The sequence below is a fragment of the Thamnophis sirtalis genome, unplaced genomic scaffold, assembly GCF_051295495.1.
Source record: "Thamnophis sirtalis isolate CommonGarterSnake01/CBP01778 unplaced genomic scaffold, rThaSir2_p1.2 scaffold_16, whole genome shotgun sequence".
NCBI lineage: Eukaryota > Metazoa > Chordata > Lepidosauria > Squamata > Natricidae > Thamnophis > Thamnophis sirtalis.
The window spans coordinates 2,862,787-2,881,064 of record NW_028261396.1 but is presented as its reverse complement, the minus strand read 5'-3'; the positions used below and the strand labels follow the sequence as shown (position 1 = coordinate 2,881,064).

The following is an 18,278-nucleotide window of genomic DNA, read 5'->3' as shown; positions in this document are numbered from 1 at the left end:
GCAAAAGAGAACAAAAATTTGGGGCAATAGTCGAAAAAATAGGCATGGGTGAGGATGCCAAGTTAACCATTCTGGAGACAATTTTCCAACCACCGTTGTTCCACTGGATTTTTTAAACCATAACCAAAGAGGAAACTCAAGTTTCAAATAAGCAAATGGGAGGAGATTGGCAAGAGTTTGAAATCACATCAAATATATTTTGCAGCACCTAATAGGGTTGCTAAAAAGGGATTATCTTTGGAATTCCCATCAGGATGCCTAAGGTTGCCAAAATACCTGCTGATACTTCTTTTGGTACACTCCAAGTGGCCAGACACAAAGAAAACTGCTAGCTTCCTCAGAGCACAACAGTAGGTAGAACGATCTAAAAATAATCCTGGCATACTAATACTTTATTCTCAAATATGTCCCTCGTCTCATTGCCAACATTTTGTAAATGTGGAAGGCCTTTTCCCAGTTATTTCAAAACTCAGTTTGTTAAGTTTATATCCTGCCTTTCCAGGTGTAGCTCAACATTCCAAATACGCATTCAAGTGAAATCAGGTAGGACATAAATCGAATGAATGAATAAATAAATAAATCTCACACAAAGCCATCACTGATATTAAATCGCATGCAAACTCATTTCTAGACGTAGTCTGACTTGAGCCGAGGTGGCGCAGTGGTTAGGGTGCAGTACTGCAGGCCACTTCAGCTGACTCTTATCTGCAGTTCAGCGGTTCAAATCTCACCGGCTCAAGGTTGACTCAGCCTTCCAACCTTCCGAGGTGGGTGAAATGAGGACCCAGACTGTGGGGGCGATATGCTGACTCTGTAAACCGCTTAGAGAGGGCTGAAAGCCCTATGAAGCGGTATATAAGTCTAACTTCTATTGCTATTGTTTTGTGGTGAGATATTAAGTGGTTAAGTCAAAGAGCAAGCCTAACAGTGAACTCTGATAGTGATCTTAATTTGAATAAAGATAAAACATTTAACATAATAATTCCACCGCATAATCTACCTTCAGATGAGAAAGCTGTATATAGGTGATTAAAGGTGGCAAGATTCTCATTTAATTTTCTCAAGCTTTTTCAGTATAAAAGAGACGAGATTTTCTTTTGTGAAAAACAGTGCAGGCTTCAATTGTTGACAAGTTTGAAAACAGCTACTGCACTACATTTCTTATGAAAATGAGAATTAATTCTTTACAATTTGATATGCCGGGCCATCCTAAGGCTACTTGTTTACAGAAATGTAAAAGGAGTTCAGGAGAGAAAGCAAAACTTTCATATAAAGGAGCTATTTAAAACAATCACTACGGGCTGGAATTTGGGGGCAGTTTCCATTAATTACATAAACATGAAACACCTATCTCTCTCTCTGCTTTATTGGCTGTGAAATTCTGGAATAGAATCCTTGAAACACTGAAGAGAGTGGAATTATAACAATCCTTTTTGAACTACAAGGCCAAAGACTGGATCAATAAAACCATTCTTAAGACTACCCAAATCTTCCAGCTCTGTTTCTTCCCATATATGTGATCATCTATCCATCAGAAATGGTGCAGGGTCTCCTTTTGGGGCAGGGGGTTAGACTAGAAGAACTATAAGGTCTTTTCCAACTCTGTTATTCTGTTATCCCGAGCCAGAAAAGGAGATTATTTCGAAATATTACAATGGTTTCCTGTTGTGGCCCAGCAGGAGCCATTGGAGCTGCCACCAGACTCCGACAGCGAGGGGCCCTATGAGTCGGCTTTGAAGGATGTGGAGGACCCGGGACAGGGTTCCGACTCCGAGCAGGGCGCAGAGAGGCTGGTTGGCCACCAGGAGGCGCCTGAGCCTTGGACCAGTGGGGAGGAGACAAGGGAGTGTGATCCTGACGTCAGCAGTGAGTTGTTCCTGGATGCCTAGCACCAGAGAGCTAATAAGCGTAAGGAACAGTTACGCAGTCACAGGAAGTAATTGTACTCAGCTGGTGGTAATTAGGCTCCTCTCCAGACTATAAAAGGACTGCTTGTGCACACGCCCCTTTTGCAGAAGTCAACGCATTGACTAAAAGTTGGAGAACTGTCCGTCTATTAATAAGTTCCGTAAAGTATCTTTGGCTTGGAGTGTTTTGGTGTGGGACGAGGGAGGTCACAACAGTTTCCACTGACAAGGAATTTCTCCTTTCCTACTCTATTTCTTGCAGACTAAAGATACATATTGGTCAAAACCAAATGCTGCCATTCATAAAACATTTAAGTAACCCATTTCAAAAGAGTGACAATCGTACAGGTAGTCCTCACTTAGTGTTTCAGGCACCATTCAAAATTACAACAGTGCTGAATAAAGAGATTTATGATCCGTGCCCTAAGCACAGGTAGTCCTTGACTTACAACCACAACTGAGTCCAACATTTCTGTTGATAAGAGAGACATTTTTTTAAATGGGTTTTGCCCCACTTTGCAACCTTTCTCGCCACAGTTGTTAAGCAAATCACTGCAGTTGATAAGTTAGTAACCTGGTTGTTGAGTGAATATAGCTTCCCCGTTGATTTTGCTTGTCAGAAGGCTACAAAAGGTGATCACATGACCTTGGGACACAGCAATGGTAAAAAGTATGATCCTTCACGCGCTTTACATGGGGCTACCCTTGAAAAGCGTTCGGAAGCGTTCGCTAGTCCAGAATGCGGCCGCGCGAGCGATATTCGGTGCACCGAGGTACACCCACGTTACACCTGTCCTCCGCGAGCTGCACTGGCTACCTATTGGTCTCCGAACGCAATTCAAGGTGTTGGTTATTACCTTTAAAGCCCTACATGGCTTAGGGCCAGTGTACCTTCAAGACCGCCTGCTGCCACATACCTCCCAGTGGCCAGTAAGATCCCACAGATTGGGCCTCCTTCAGATGCCGTCAGCCAGACAGTGTCGGCTGGCGGGCCCCCGGAGGAGAGCCTTCTCTGTGGCTGCTCCGACCCTTTGGAATCAGCTACCCCCAGAGATCCGGACCTCGCCCACTCTCATGGCCTTCAGGAAAGCTGTAAAAACCTGGCTGTTCTGGCAGGCCTGGGGCTGTTGACCTCATTGTTGAGGTCCAGCCCCGATTAGAATGAATGTATGTGGTGTTGTGATTTTAAACTGTCTTTTTTTTCCCCCTCTCTTTTTTGTAAGCCGCCCGGAGTCCTTCGGGATTGGGCGGCATATAAATTTTGATAATAATAATAAATTCAGAAGGCTACTGAGATTCCAGCCCCAGTTCTAGGTAGTTTAAGGACTACCTGTAAAGCCTTTAAAATCCTTTTTGTGGCCTCTGGAGATCTTCATGAAATGCTGCCAACATTCAGAAGCACACACACACAAAAAAGATAGCACAATTTCCTGCTGATTTGGGACAGGACAGAAAACGAAAATACAGTACAGCTGGTGAGCTCTCACTTTGAAAGCTTTAAACTTATTTTTTTTAAAACTTTCTCAGCCCAAAAAAAGGAAAATTCCATCCTTTCTTATTTGCCACCCGTCACCTGCTGCTCTTGGCATGGCAAATAATAATTTTATTAGAAAGTGCAGCCCTGCCCACAGAAAGCAAACACTCCCTGTTGAATAAAGTGACTCAAACTGTGGCTATCTGCACTTTATTAATTTACTGATTAAAATCACACAGTTCTCAAAAGTGGCCCTATTCTAAAGAAACACGGGGTGGCATATTTCACGCTTTCTTGCCCTCGTTTTAAGATGCAATTTTCCTCCTGTTTGAACAAATAATATACGGGAGTTCATATTATTTTAGAGTTTTCTACCCTTCAGCATTCAGGTGTTCTTGCTTAGCAATTTGTTGATGGGTTTAGATTCTTTCTAATAAAAGCATTTTATTGCATTTTGTTGCATAAGTATATCACATACTTTGGGTTTCTAAAACCAACAGTACAGCTGATTAAGAAGGTAATCTTTTATTATTATTATTATTATTTTATTTTTTTTCAAAACAAACACAACACATAAAATCTTCCTTTTTTACATACTGTAGAAAGTGTATCAATTGGTTTCAAAAGACTTTCGTGCATCTCTTCCACAGTCACCAAGTATAATTCATATTAACTGAAGTATTTTAACTCAGATATTTATACATATTGCCATCATTATACCTCCATTTAACTACAATTGTTTGTTATCCCTCCTTCCTTCCCTCCTTCCTTCCTTCCCTTTCTTTTCTCCTTCCCTCCTTCGTTTCCCCCTTCCTTTCCTCCTTCCTTCCCCCCTTCCTTCTCTCCTACATTCCCTCCTTCCTTCCCTCCTTTCTTCTCTCCTTCTCTCCTTCCTTCCCTCCTTCCTTCCCTCCTTTCTTCTCTCCTTAAGAAGGTAATCTTGTCCCAATCGTATCAAGAACTGAAGCCCATGGTGTAAATGGATGAAAACATTGGCATGCAAATTTGGTATCCAATACAGATTTATTGGAGCTAAATTGAAAGTCATTTTTTGCTGGGTTATAGAGGGAGATGACAAAAATGTTATTTCACTTCACCCAGCTGATAAGGGACTGAGAGCAATACTCCCTGGCAATCAGCAGAGTTTTCAAAAGAAATCTAATTGCCTCCAATTCTGGCAATTTGCCATATACAAAACTTTGGGTGACTTTTAAGTTTTAATTGATTGGCTAAATGCATAAAATACCACTGCTATTTGTAACCCCATCTCTGCCTAAGAATTTAGACAATACATAGAATTAGACAATTCTTAAGATATCTATTTTTATAATCAGCTTACCCTTGATATGTTGGAAGTGGCTACTTTTAAACACAATTAAACAAGCCTATCATAAGGCGAACATTCTACAACTGGGCTTCCCCTGTGCCAGTGAAAAGCTGAAGCATCAAAACTGCTGAAAAAAAGAAAATAAATATCCCTTTGAATTGCAGTGCTGTAGAAAAATGACTAAAACCACATAGGACAGCCAGAAGGAACAAATCTCAACACGAGATTCTGCACTAATAATGAAGCTAAAGCTTAAACATTCTGGACACATAAGACCCAGAAATGTAGAAAAATTGAAGACAATCAAAAATAGGTCAACAGAAGACTTAATTGTTTAGACCCGACTAATGATGATTGACAATCTCCATCAGATCACAAAGATGAAAATGAACAAATAAATGAATAAATCATGTCTGCCCTCCCAAGTTACGATGCTTAAAAATACTTATTTAGTGGCTGAAAAGAATCATAATTATTGCAAGATCTTTTTTTAAAAACGGTCACTTTAATAGCAATAGCAATAGCAGTCAGACTTATATACCGCTTCATAGGGCTTTCAGCCCTCTCTAAGCGGCTTACAGAGTCAGCATATATTGCCCCCACAGTCTGGGTCCTCATTTCACCCACCTCGGAAGGATGGAAGGCTGAGTCAATCTTGAGCTGGTGAGATTTGAACAGCCGAACTGCAGATAGCAGTCAGCTGAAGTGGCCTGCAGTACTGCACCCTAACCACTGCGCCACCTCGGCTCCAAATGAACTTTGGAGCCTGCTAAATTATCCCATGGACTCCTGCAAATATGAACATAATTCTGCCCTCACTTAAACAGCAATAGCATTTGGACGTATATACCACTTCACAGAGATTTACAAGCCTCTCTATGCAGTTTACCGAGTCAACATATTGCCCCCAACAATCTGGGTCCTCAAAAGGATGGAAGGCTGAGCCAACCTTGAGCCAGTCAAGGTTGAAATCATGGCAGTGGGCAGAGTTAGCCTGCAATACTGCATTTTAACCACTGCACCATCATGGCTCACTTGAATTTGGTCCCAATGCAACAGCTCTGGAATGTGATGGTTTCCTCATCAGAATATTTCTGAAAATTAATAAAAGGAATTAGATGGAGTATGGCAGCCATCAGCAGTGAGATTGCCTAGCTTACAGAATGGGTAAAAAATGGCTGTCGCTATACTTAATGAAAGCCAATGAAGCAGAGATCAAATCATGTAAGTGCATTAACCTAGCATTAGACCAGGTAGAAATTCAATATGTCATCTGCAAAAAAGATCTTTGAATACCTTTGTCTCTCACCTTTTTTAAAAAATATATACATTTTTACACTACATTGCAAATTGAACATGAAAATAACTGTTCTTACCTTGCATAGCTTGTTGTAATCCATATTTAATTCAAAAATATGAAGAGGTGTAGAATATACATTTATACATTCCAAACAGAACCCATTTTAAGCACTCAAATAGCCTAAATTAAATGCTCCCAACTCTAGAAGCAGGAAAAGGGAAACATTTCTCCCTTTTGAATTGTCTAAAATGAAATGCCTCAGTTCAAGAACAACACCGAAAAACCACCACTAATATTTAGTGAGGCTATTTAATTAGAAATATAGTGGTGAGCTGTGTTTCTACATAAAAAACATGTTTTAAATAAAGTTGTTAGTGCTAAGTTTTGTTACTAGTCAGCATTTACGTTATTTGATTCAGTTGTTTTGTTTTAAAAAACCATATGGTGATTTTCTTTGTTCACAATATAAAACCAACATATTAATTCAAAGTCTGCCTTTCAAACCTAGAGGGGAAAAGATGAAGAGCCATAAACACAAAACGCAGATGCATTTTGCCACTGAATCCTTAAAAACCTTAGAAATTCATATGCATGTGATACACACAGAGGCACTCTCTCTCTCTCTCTCTCTCTCTCACACACACACACACACACACACACACACACACACACACATACACAACCTGAAGACACCTCCACTTTTAGACAACTGCTATAAAAGAAAAAGCCAGCATGTATACTGATTCTGTAATTCCTCTCCAGACAAGGATTGCCCAAAAGTGTTCCACATAGTTGCTGCTTGAAAGGCATCCACAAGACAAAAGACTCCGGGAAGCAAGGAAATAGCCATCTTGTCTTGTTCCAAGCACTATTGGCACTGTTAAGGACACCAGTTTGGTACTTCCTTTTCTAATCACTTTTAGAAATTGCTTGGTAATTGCTTTTCAGCTGTAAGGAGCCTTTGGGTCAATGTGTTTTGCAGCAACAGTGAGGGTTCCTTCAATCCTTATTGAAAAACAACTTTTAATAGAAGGTCAAGGACTTAAACAAAATCTGGAGTAAAGAGCCAAAAGGTGATCAAAATATTGATTTTTTTTTTTACAAAGTAAAACCTAACCCTAACCCTTAACCTAACCCTAACCCTAAACCTAACCCTTACCTTTACGTGAATCGGCTTGCTTTAAAATCGCTTTTTAAAATCTCCACGGTCGTATTTGTCGCGCTGCTGATGACGTCAGGTACGCGCTTTAATCGGGCGCGCTTTAGTGGACCGCGGTTTTGTCGTGCCACGAAAAGGGATATATAAATAACAAACATAGTGATCTGGATTTGATTTCTGGCAAAAAAAAAAGCCATTTGAATGAACGGATTACCTTAATGATTGCCATATTTAACAACTGTGGCAAAAAAAATGTCAAAAAACCACTTCCAGTACATGGGTGTTTCATTTTACAACCGTAATGACTTATGACCAGATTTCTGGTCCCAACTGCACTCAGAGGTTGAAGATTACCTTTTTCTTTCCCTACACCTTCTTTTTAATTTTTAACATTTGTATTAGCTTTATTATAGTTATAGTTTTCAATAAAATTACTATTAAAAAAACAAAAAGCATTGTCTTACTCTAGCTAAAGTACAAAATAATATGTAATTGATAAATTACATTAATAAAAAAAACAGCCTTCAGAATATTTAGAAGAAGAAGCAACAATTATATGACAGATTTTAGTTTCTGTAGACTTGAGGGGGGAGAGAGGGAATGATAGGACATATTGGATGTGTTTCCTTTAAATATTTTGCATTGCAAGAAATCCATACCAGCTACTCAACTATTAAAACTTAATACAAAACAGCATTTTAAGAGAGAGGTCCTCCCTCCTTCTGTATCAATTCAAATATAATAATAAAATTTAACATTACAAGTATAACTGGAGTCCAGAGCTCATATACTTCTATAACTTCTATACTAACTACCTGATAAATTAATAGTTGCAGGTTTCCTGTATATGCTTCTTGTATATGCTCACATGAATACGTCAGACCTCAAATTTTTAACCAAAATACCATGACAAATGTGCCATCCACAGATAAGCCAATTGTGAAAATTAAAACCAGTGGTGGGATTCAAAAATTGATCTGTGGGTGTGGCCTCCTTTGTGGGAGTGGCTTGCCACCCATGTGACCGGATGGGAGTGGCTTGCCGCCCATGTGACCAGATATGAAGATGCCGACGACACTTGTCAGAACCACCTTAAATTACCTCTCACACAGCACTGACATGCATAAGAATAGGATGTCAACTTGTTTTTTAAAAGGCATCTTTGGTTTGCGTTAAAACAACTTCAACACACGCAATGTTCTGATTGCACCACAAACGCAGTAGTCATCCTTACCTTTCACAGAGGCACTGAGTTTTATAAATAGGAGCATGATAGTGTAGAATAATCCTATCCAAGGACCAGTGGTGGGTTTCAAAAAATGTTTGGAACCTCTTCTGTAGGTGTGGCCTGCTTTCCGGGTCCACTGGTGGAACCTCTTCTAACCGGTTCAGTAGATTTGACGAACCGGTTCTACCGAATAGGTGCAAACTGGTAGGAACCCACCTCTGATTAAAACATACAAAAATTTTGAGGATCAGCTTAGGCTGAGTATGCATGGCATTCTCTGTCTTTCTAGGATTGCCCTCATATCTGAGAGAGATCAAGAACAATATTTAGGGATTTTTTCTTCCTTTATAAACTGATCTTGTGGCTGCCCGTTATGACACAAGCTCATTTTGTGTATCAGCTCCTCCACAACAGCCATTTTGTGTCAGTACCTACAACAAACTCTCAGTTTTCTAAAACTTCCCATCACCCCAAAGTTTGCTCTATCTATCCCAGTCTGAATTCAGCTGCTAGCTCTCCATTCATCCAGGTAGTATATAAATTCTCATCGCTTTGTTCCCTAAACGTCTATTGACACCCATATTTCTAAAATCAAAATATTTATCTATTTTTCTACAGCATTAGAAGTTATTTGAAGTGTAGCCTGCAGCTAAGAAAACAACAGCAGGTAACTATGCCCTGATAGACCGGTTTTACCGGAAAAACACATAACAACAGGCAGTTGTTGACTTACTACCAGTTGTTCAAAGTTACAGCAGCACTGAAAAAAAGATTTATAACCGGTCCTCATATTGTACAACTGTTGGAGTGCCCCCATTGTCAGGTGATCAAAATTTGGAAACTCAGCAACTAGCACGTGGGAAAAAAGAAGGCAGAGCCAAGAGAGGACTCAGCCTGGAATCATTAGGTTCCCACAAATAGTCCAAGTTCAGTTTCCCTTTAATTCCATTAACTCAGTGTTTCTCAAGTTGAAGTCCAGACATCTTCAAGTTGCCAAGGTTGAGAAACACTGCATTAACTCTTATCTAAAAATAAGTGAAAATAGGTTCAAAAGGGGACACAGAACAGAAAACCAGGCTGCTTTGGATATGGATTTAGGAATGATACAAAGATGCTCTACAGCAGTGTTTCTCAACCTTAGCAACTTGAAGATGTCCGGACTTCAACTCCCAGAATTCCCCAGCCAGCGAATGCTGGCTGGGGAATTCTGGGAGTTGAAGTCCAGACATCTTCAAGTTGCCAAGGTTGAGAAACACTGCATTAACTCTTATCTAACACCAATTTAGTGCTGATTGTTAGTTCACCAGATTCTTGGTATAGGCTTGAGCAATACTCTCAGTCAAAGGCCAAAACAGTATTCTCATATATTCTATCAGTATTAAATCTTAGAGCAAGGGGGTCAAACTCACGGCGTCACATTGTCATATGACATATCGCGACTTTCCCCCCCCCCTTTGCTAAACTGGAGGTGAGCGTGGCCAGCTCATGGCACATCTGGCCTGTGGGCTGCAGGTTTGACACCCTTCCCTTAGAGCAATCCTGTATTTCTATTATTTCAATCAGAAAGACCCCCAGGTTGTAAAAGGAACTTCTAAGTAGACAATTTCTGCAGTATCAGTGGTGCCGCTTCAAAAGGCTGACATTCACAGGTTAACTAGGAGTCATATTAAATTGCTCCTGCTAATAAACAGTGCAAATTAGCCTTATTATACTAAATCTCTGTTGCTAAAATTTGCCTATTCCTCACACCTTTTCTTCTGGTGTACCATTAGTGCTGTAGGAGGTGAAGGGTGACGCTGCTATGTGAGCACAGAATAGGAGAGTACACACCTTTAAAGCCTATGTTTCGTGTAATTTGCTTCAATGCAAAATGAAACAATATCAAATTTATGTTGTGTATACATTATTACAAAAGGAATGCTTATTGTTATTAAACATTCCTTTACGGTGAAGCTAACCCTTCTTTTTGCACCTGCTCATTTCATTACAAATAATGTAAATCCTTTTCTTAGGCTGACTATATTTATTCCCCACAGCCAAAAAAACACAGTAAGTGATTCTATTAAGCCCGATTATTCCTCACAGCTCACTTTTATACCCGGAGGGAGTTTTGGCTTAGAACTCTTTAAGTGTCTTCACAAACTAAGTTCAAAACTTGTTCCCAGATTGAGATGGAAGGTTTTAGATTGTCTTTGTCCTGATTTCTAGGATCTATCATCATGACTTTTCCTGCCACCATGAGATTAGCAGCTGTAGGGAACCTCTTGTCTATCAGAGCAACCCATTTCTATGGCAACAACAACAACAAAAATCCTAGCAATGCCAGAAGATACTTCTGCCTGCTGCAATCACTGGGGTCACACCAAACAAAGACAAAACATAGGCCTACCGACCCTTGGAGCAAAGAAGATCTTCACACAACAAGGACATGACAGGTGATGATGAAAATTAGAATTCCTTGAGGATGAGAATTGTCCCTAAAGATAGTTGGCGTGCTTGAGAAGTTTCACAATGAATAGCAAACAGGTTAGACCACAACTTATCTGTTCACATCAAGTCAGGTTAGATCCTTAATGTCCCTTTTTTCATGCTTCAGGCGAAAAAATCCAACTCCATATAAATGAAACACAGCAGCATTTTGCACAACTATCTTAACAACATACTGGTGAATTGCCAAAGCCATATTGGAAATTAAGCATTTTAGTCAACTTTACAATGCGGTTCATTGTCTCTACTTTGTCCACATTCAAAGACTATTTATGAAGTAAGGACGGCTTTATTATTTCATTAAAAGAGATTTATCTAGATGCCATTCTTCAAGAGAAATATAAACGTAGGATTCCACCCCCCCCCCATCTATTCATGGGTACCACCACAAAACCGCGGTAGACAAAAGCGCGCTCGACGAAAGCGCGTACGTGACGTCATCACAGCGCGACGAAAACATCGCGCTGTGAGCGGTAAATTTAAAATTAAAGCGAAAACCTTACCCTAACCCCCCCAAACCTAACCCTAAACCTAACCCTAAGCCTAACCCTTAACCCTTACCTTTATGTGAATCAGCTTGCTTTAATTTTATTTTAATTTTAATTTAATTTATTTTTTAATTTTTATCGTCGCGCTGATGATGACGTCAGGTACGCGATTTCGTCGAGCGTGCTTTTGTCGACCGCGGTTTTGACGGGTCACGCTATTCATGTCCGTGAATTGTTCCAAGCAATAACGGAGTACTATTAATCAGGTTCTTCTACCGAATTGCATCCATAATATTAGTCTACACACTTAACAAGAACTGTTAAAAGCAGTATATGATAAGACAGAGACAATTTAGAGTAGTGTGAAGGCACCAGGCTACAACCCAAGTGATTGTGTATACTAGTTGTGCCTTAGGCAAACAACAACAACTAGCCAATGACTTTGGGCTAGTTATGCTCTCTCTCAGTCCTAGAAAGAGACAATGGCAAACCACATTTTAAAGTGCCGTTAAAAAAATGCAGGAACTTGCCCAGGGTCGAGACTGGTTTGAAAGCACAAAGGGAAAAAAACCAAGATAATAACGGAATAGATCTAGAAACTAGTTAACAAGTTATCTTTTACAATGTGGAAAAACTGTATCACTGAGAGTTCCATGAACTCTCTGCCTTTCGAACTCAGTTCATCAAGAACGGAGAAAATGCCGTATTATTTCTGCCTAGTTCTACTGCCTACAGTTCCAGAAGGAAAATCACTAATAAACATATTCTTAATGAAGAGTTAATCTTTCTCCATCGCTATAGCAGGTTACATTAGAAACAGAACCTTAATTAAGATGGCATTCCAAAGCACACTTTATCTAAAAAAAAAAAAAGTTAATCACTCACATGATTCTGCACTTCCTCGTCTTTCTCATGTGGTGCTGGCAGTTTCAGAATTTCTTGCTCGGTTTAGATAAAATGCTTTCTTAGCTTTCCACCTGTCTCGCACATTTATTTTATGTAATGAAAATCGTTCCATATCACCTTTCTGCGTACTATTAAAATAATGTATTTAATTCAAATAATCACGTAGTAGGGCAAGGCAATATATTACAAAAACATTAAAACCAATAACCATTTAGAGCAGGGGTTGTGAGACTTTTTATACCCACCACCCACTTTTGTATCTCTGTAGTAAAATTTTCTAACCGCCCACCGGTTCCACAGTAAATGGTGATTTATAAAGTAGGGAAGTAACTTTACTTTATAAAATTTATAAAGCAGAGTTACAGCAAACCCCTACTGCCCACCATGAAAGCTGGAACGCCCACTAGTGGGCGGTAGGGAGCAGGTTGACTATCATTGATTTAGAGCAGTTGAAAGTTTGGTTCCACCACAAAATCGCGGAGGACAAAATCGCGCTCGACGAAAGCGCACATTTGACGTCATCACAGCGTGACGAAAACATCGCGCTGTGATCGAAAAATGTAAAAATAAAGCAAAAACCTTACCCTAACCCCCCCAAACCTAACCCTAAACCTAACCCTAAACCTAACCCTAAACCTAACCCTTAACCCAAGCCTAAATCTAACCCTAAACCTAACCCTTAACCTAACGCTAAACCTAACGCTAACTTTAACGTAACGCTAAACGTAACCCTAACGCTCTAAACCTAACCCTAACCCTAACTCTAAACCTAACCCTTACCTTTATGTGAATCGGCTTGCTTTAATTTTATTTTTATTTCAATTTTTAATTTTTTCCGTCGCGCTGTGATGACGTCAAATGCGCGCTTTCGTCGAGCGCGATTTTGTCCTCCGCGGTTTTGATGGGTCACGGAAAGTTTTACTACTAACAGAGATACAAAAGTGGGCGGTAGGTATAAAAAGGTTGACTACCCCTGATTTAGAGGATACATTTAAAAAGATGCAACTGGGCACTCTTTCAGAAAGTAATAAGGGTAGCAACTAATCAGAACTCCAAACATGTCCCATTGTGCAATTTAAGTTAATATCTTTTTTCCCACATGCCCTGCATCTTCTGCAAATCTTAAAAGCCTGCATAGGTTTATAAGGATTTTGCAAATGGTCAAACATACTACAGCAACATTTCCTTCGTGAACCTACAACATGCTCTTAAAATATTAAATATTAAAGCTTGGTTATAAAAAACACAGGAGATAAAATAGCCCTATAGCAGTGTTTCTCAACCTTGGCAACTTGAAGATGTCCGGACTTCAACTCCCAGAATTCCCCAGCCAGCATTCGCTGGCTGGGGAATTCTGGGAGTTGAAGTCCAGACATCTTTAAGTTGCCAAGGTTGAGAAACACTGCCCTATAGAATATCATAAGCCAAACAAACCATGGTTCCAAACAAGATAATCTCTCCTTCTAACCACAATCCAGTAGAAAAAGCACGTGTAATCAAAATACAATATTCCAAAACGTAATTCTGCAGGTTGCCCAGAAAGAAACTATGGCCATTAGGATCGAAATCTGCCAGTAAATCCAAAGGTATTAAAACTGCACCTTCTTTAGGTTTCTAATGTAGACCATCTACATTTGTGATTGAAGTAGTGACAATACTATACCCCAAGCAAAATTTGACTTAACTTTTAGGATAATTGCTAGCCTAAGGAAATGCTTGAATTATAATACTGACACAGTACTCCTTTGTGTTAAGTTAGCATATTAATGCTAAGCAAAGCATAGCTTATTTTGTTGCCCCAAAAGATAAAAGTATGCTTAGCATACACCCTTCAAATCAGAAAAAAAAAAGAACCAAACCAGATGTTCAGTTTCTATTTTAAAGTCAGGGACAAGCCCCCGATTGTGATTTTAGTTATCAAACAAATTGCAAAAAGAAGTATACTTCAACTGAACTGGAGAACCTTTTTATCAAATGGAGAATAACGTCACCATGCTTTATATCAAAGACAAAAGTAAGACATCACTGCTTATCCTTCTCAGTGTCATCCAGAAATTATTAATACATTTCTGGACTGCCCTCTTTATAGCAAGTCATTCCATCTATTCTTTGATTCTGGTTCACTCTTTGCAGCTTCAAAATGAACAAAATTCAATCAATGCCCACAGTTATCACAACTATAGACTCGCTGCCATCCTAACCATAGCAATATTAATCTTTGTTAGGTGTTCATAATCGGATTGAGCAGGGGTAAACTATTCCCCAAAATCAGTAAATGGAAGAGACACCTTAGGTTACAAAACAACGATTTGTCCTTTAAATCTTTACCTTGTTGTTGCTGCTGCTGCTTAAAACAATGGAGAAATAAAGATATAAAGGGAGCAGGAATTCAAGGTAACAAGTATAGAAAACGAAGAAATAACAACTCATATTTATCCAAAGTCAGAAATAAAGGGTGCTATTGCACAATCGCCTATTAAAATTGGTCCCAAAGGTAGCCAAGGATACAGATGAAAAAATGCACAGTATAGGAATTAAAGGGTTCAGTACATGAAATTGTACAAATGGGGTGCGTTGATAATATAAATAATATCAGCTTCCAACTCAAAACATTTGAAAAATAGCCCAAAGGAGCATCTGTTTATAGTGATATTTGCATGTGCCTATGTATTTTGTGGAGCATCACAAATGTATGTTCAACTCAGGACCTGCTGAGACTTCTCTAATGAAAGTTTTAAACAAGTTCTTAGACAGTAAATAAAGCTGTGTCAGTTTTGGACAGTTTAAATATTGTACTCAACATTGTAACTGTTAATTATAGTTCAACAGTCATTGGAGACGAAGAATTATTGTACAGTTATTTATTAGTCCACCGTAAAAGAATTTTAGAAAGCATTTTAATGTATTTATCACAAAATTTAGAGGTAATCCACCAACAATGTTGACAGGAAATATTGCATAAATATTGGATCTAGGCAGCAAAAATCTAGATGAGGAGCAGTAGATGGTAGCAAAGAGATGTAAAAATTCTAACTCCCACCTGCCATCTATCGGTCATTCAAATGTTTGCAAACCAGATCTTTTAGTCTTGCTGTAAGTGGCTTTTTACACGCTTAGAGTCCTTACTATTGGAAATTTTATTTTCCACAACCGTTTTGTTATAAGAAATAGCAATAAGATGGGTGTATGAATGATATATAGTCCCCGAATGCTCAGCAAATATTAGTAACATCCATACTGTCTGCAAAAAAAAGAAATATTAGTGGTATAATGCTGATACACTCATACTGAATGTTCCTGTAAAGTACAGCATGAAACATTTTTGACAAGACCGCTAATTGTTTGAATACCAGTCCCGTTAGTAATGTGGGGAGTAAATTCTAAACTATGTAAATGTAACCTATCTCAAGTTAAGTTTGTAGGATACAATGTTGCTCAAACTTTTTCAATATGAAAATATATATCTATCATACAATGTATAACATTCATTCAAACTAAGGAGTTTGTGGCTTCACTGCTCTCTGTAAAATTACCTTCCAATTAAATTAATGGGATTTAAATATCCTAATGTTTCATAGCATCCCCCAGCAACAGCCCTTGTGGGAAACCAAACCACAAACTCATAGAATGAACCTCCACCCTCATCCTACACCCAAGTTAGATATTTATTCACCACTACCGCAAAACACTCCCTTATGTATACATGGTGTGATTTCTTCCATGTTGTATATTGAGGATTTCATTCTTTTAAAAAAAAAACACACACAATTTTTGTAACAAGAAGCCAGTGATCTAACTATCTATTTCTAAATAAAATGGCAGCTGAATTTAAAAGTGATTCGGTACCACTTTATTCAAATCATATTATAGGAACCGAAGTGTTGATATATAAATGCTACTCAAAAAAACTTCAACGGTGTTTTCTCTCTACTGTTTCTTATTCTTCAATTATCAATGGTTTTGTTTGAAATGTTTTTTTTTACATTGGTAAATATTTGTCATTGGAAACATTTTGGAGTGAAAAGAAAGATAATTTTCTATGCATTTTTTCTGAATAAGTTCACATCCATATTGAATCCCCATAAACACTTCTTAATACAATGGGAAAGCTAAAGAAATTTTTAAACTAACATTTTCACACCTCTCCTTTCTGCACTGTGTGACAAAATGTACCACTTTTAGTAAGAGGAAAACTTAATTAAAATACATACTAATTTTGCTGTGAATTTTAAGCATCCGGAGTAGGTGTTGCCTGTTTCTGGGAAATAACTAACTTGTGACATTTATGAACTTTACAGCCACCTAACATTCCATCTTTTCTTACAAAGCAGAGTGTAAATACCAGGATACTATCCCTCTGCCCACGTCAGAACACACTGCAGCTATTTAAAGATACAGAATAAGTATGTGCCATTCATACAACGCCTTGTCCATTTGTTAACTGCAAATTGTTAAAGCCCCAGATACAGAAGAAGTATGTGCCATTCATACAACGCATTGTCCATTTGTTAACTGCAAATTGTTAAAGCCCCGTTAAAGTATCTAAGCATCTCAATCTCTCTCACACCAGCCAGGAGATGACAGGTGCCACTCTTGACTTCTTAAGGCCAAACAAGATACTGGAGGAAATCCTAACCCTCCAGGGGAGGATCAACCTGAATCTTAGCCCAGTTTTTTTTTTTAAAGGAGCCTGAATTTCTCACCACTTTTTTTAAAGGAGCCTGAATTTCTCACCACTTTTTTTAAAGGAGCCTGAATTTCTCACCACTTTAAAAAAAGAAAATACAAATACAAGTCCAGACCTTTGGGGTTCAAAGCCTACAATTTTAAAAAAAGTCTGTTTTCATCACCTGCCTACTTTGAAGTAGGCGTTTTTCTTTTTCTTTCTTTCTTCGCATTTCAGCAAACAAGCCAGGTTACCCAGGACGTTGTATTGGACCACGGGGTGGGGAGAAAAGGGTTGAACGGCAGGCAAAGCAAGCAAATTACACACACCCTGGGCACGGGACGCACACACACATACAAAAAGGACGAAGGCGCCCATCAATCACGACCTCCTCATTCCTACAACCCCCCACCACCACCACCCCCAAATCCCAGACGGTTCGCGCCCCGTTGGGCACCGAATAGGAAGAGCTTTTTTTTTTTAAACAAGCCACACTGGATGCATTTCAGGCAGGGCTGCTACTTTGGGATGCTGGGGGGGGGGGGGGAAACAGGGTCTCGGAGACGGCGAGGGGGGGTGGGAGGGGGCGGGAGGGCTCGTCTCCTTCGCCCTCCTCCCTCTCCTCCCTCCTCCCCCCTCCCCACCTTCCGAAAGGGGAGGGGGGGAGGCTGCTCTCCCTGAGCGCGCGCGCGCCCGGTGCGTGTGGGGGGGTCTCCTCCTCACCTGGTCTATGGGGAGCCGGACGGCGTTGCTCAGCGGCTGCAGCAGCGTGGAGCCTGTGGTGCTGGTGGCCATGGCGGAGAAGGCGCTCGCCCACCCCGCCCCACCCACCACCCACCCCCAAGCGCTGAGAGGAGGGGGGAGCAAGCCAAGATGACAGAAGAGGCGGAGGGGGGGGAGAGAGAGAGAGAGAGAGAGAGGAAAGGGGAGAAGGGCCAGCCGCCTCCACCACCACCACCACCACCAACCACCACCACCACCACCGCTCTCCTCCTCCTTAATGCCTCACAACATGGAAAGCAACAGCAGCGGCAGCGCGCAAAAACGCCCCAAGCCCGAGTGGCGGCGGCGTGACAAGAAGAGGGCAGCAAAAACTCGGCCGGTCAATTGATGGCTTCCTTGACCAATCCCGAGGCAGCTCCGGCCCCAATCGATGGAGGGGAGGCGGGACCCACCGATACCCCACCCACCCAACCACCACACACACACACACGCACACACGCACAGACACGCAGAGAGACCCCACCGACGGACCGACCGAGGCGGAGCCCGGCGGCTGCTAAGTGACAGAGCCGGGGCTCAATACTGGCGCTCCTCTGGCCTTGCGCGATGGGGG

At 40.3% G+C, this 18,278-nt stretch overlaps 1 protein-coding gene across 2 annotated transcripts in view; it reads right to left on the bottom strand.

Annotated features, from left to right (window-relative positions):
• MBOAT2 (membrane bound glycerophospholipid O-acyltransferase 2) overlaps positions 1–17,771 on the bottom strand; it is a 94,727-nt gene extending 76,956 nt beyond the window's left edge. The window contains exon 1 of one of the 2 annotated variants that reach the window (XM_087702783.1): positions 17,666–17,771. In XM_087702783.1, coding sequence (XP_087558909.1) covers positions 17,666–17,737 — 72 coding nt within the window. In that variant the 5' untranslated portion in view covers positions 17,738–17,771. The remainder of the gene's footprint in view (positions 1–17,665) is intronic. The other variant, XM_087702785.1, reaches the window with a different exon arrangement.
• Positions 17,772–18,278: the final 507 nt, after the last annotated feature.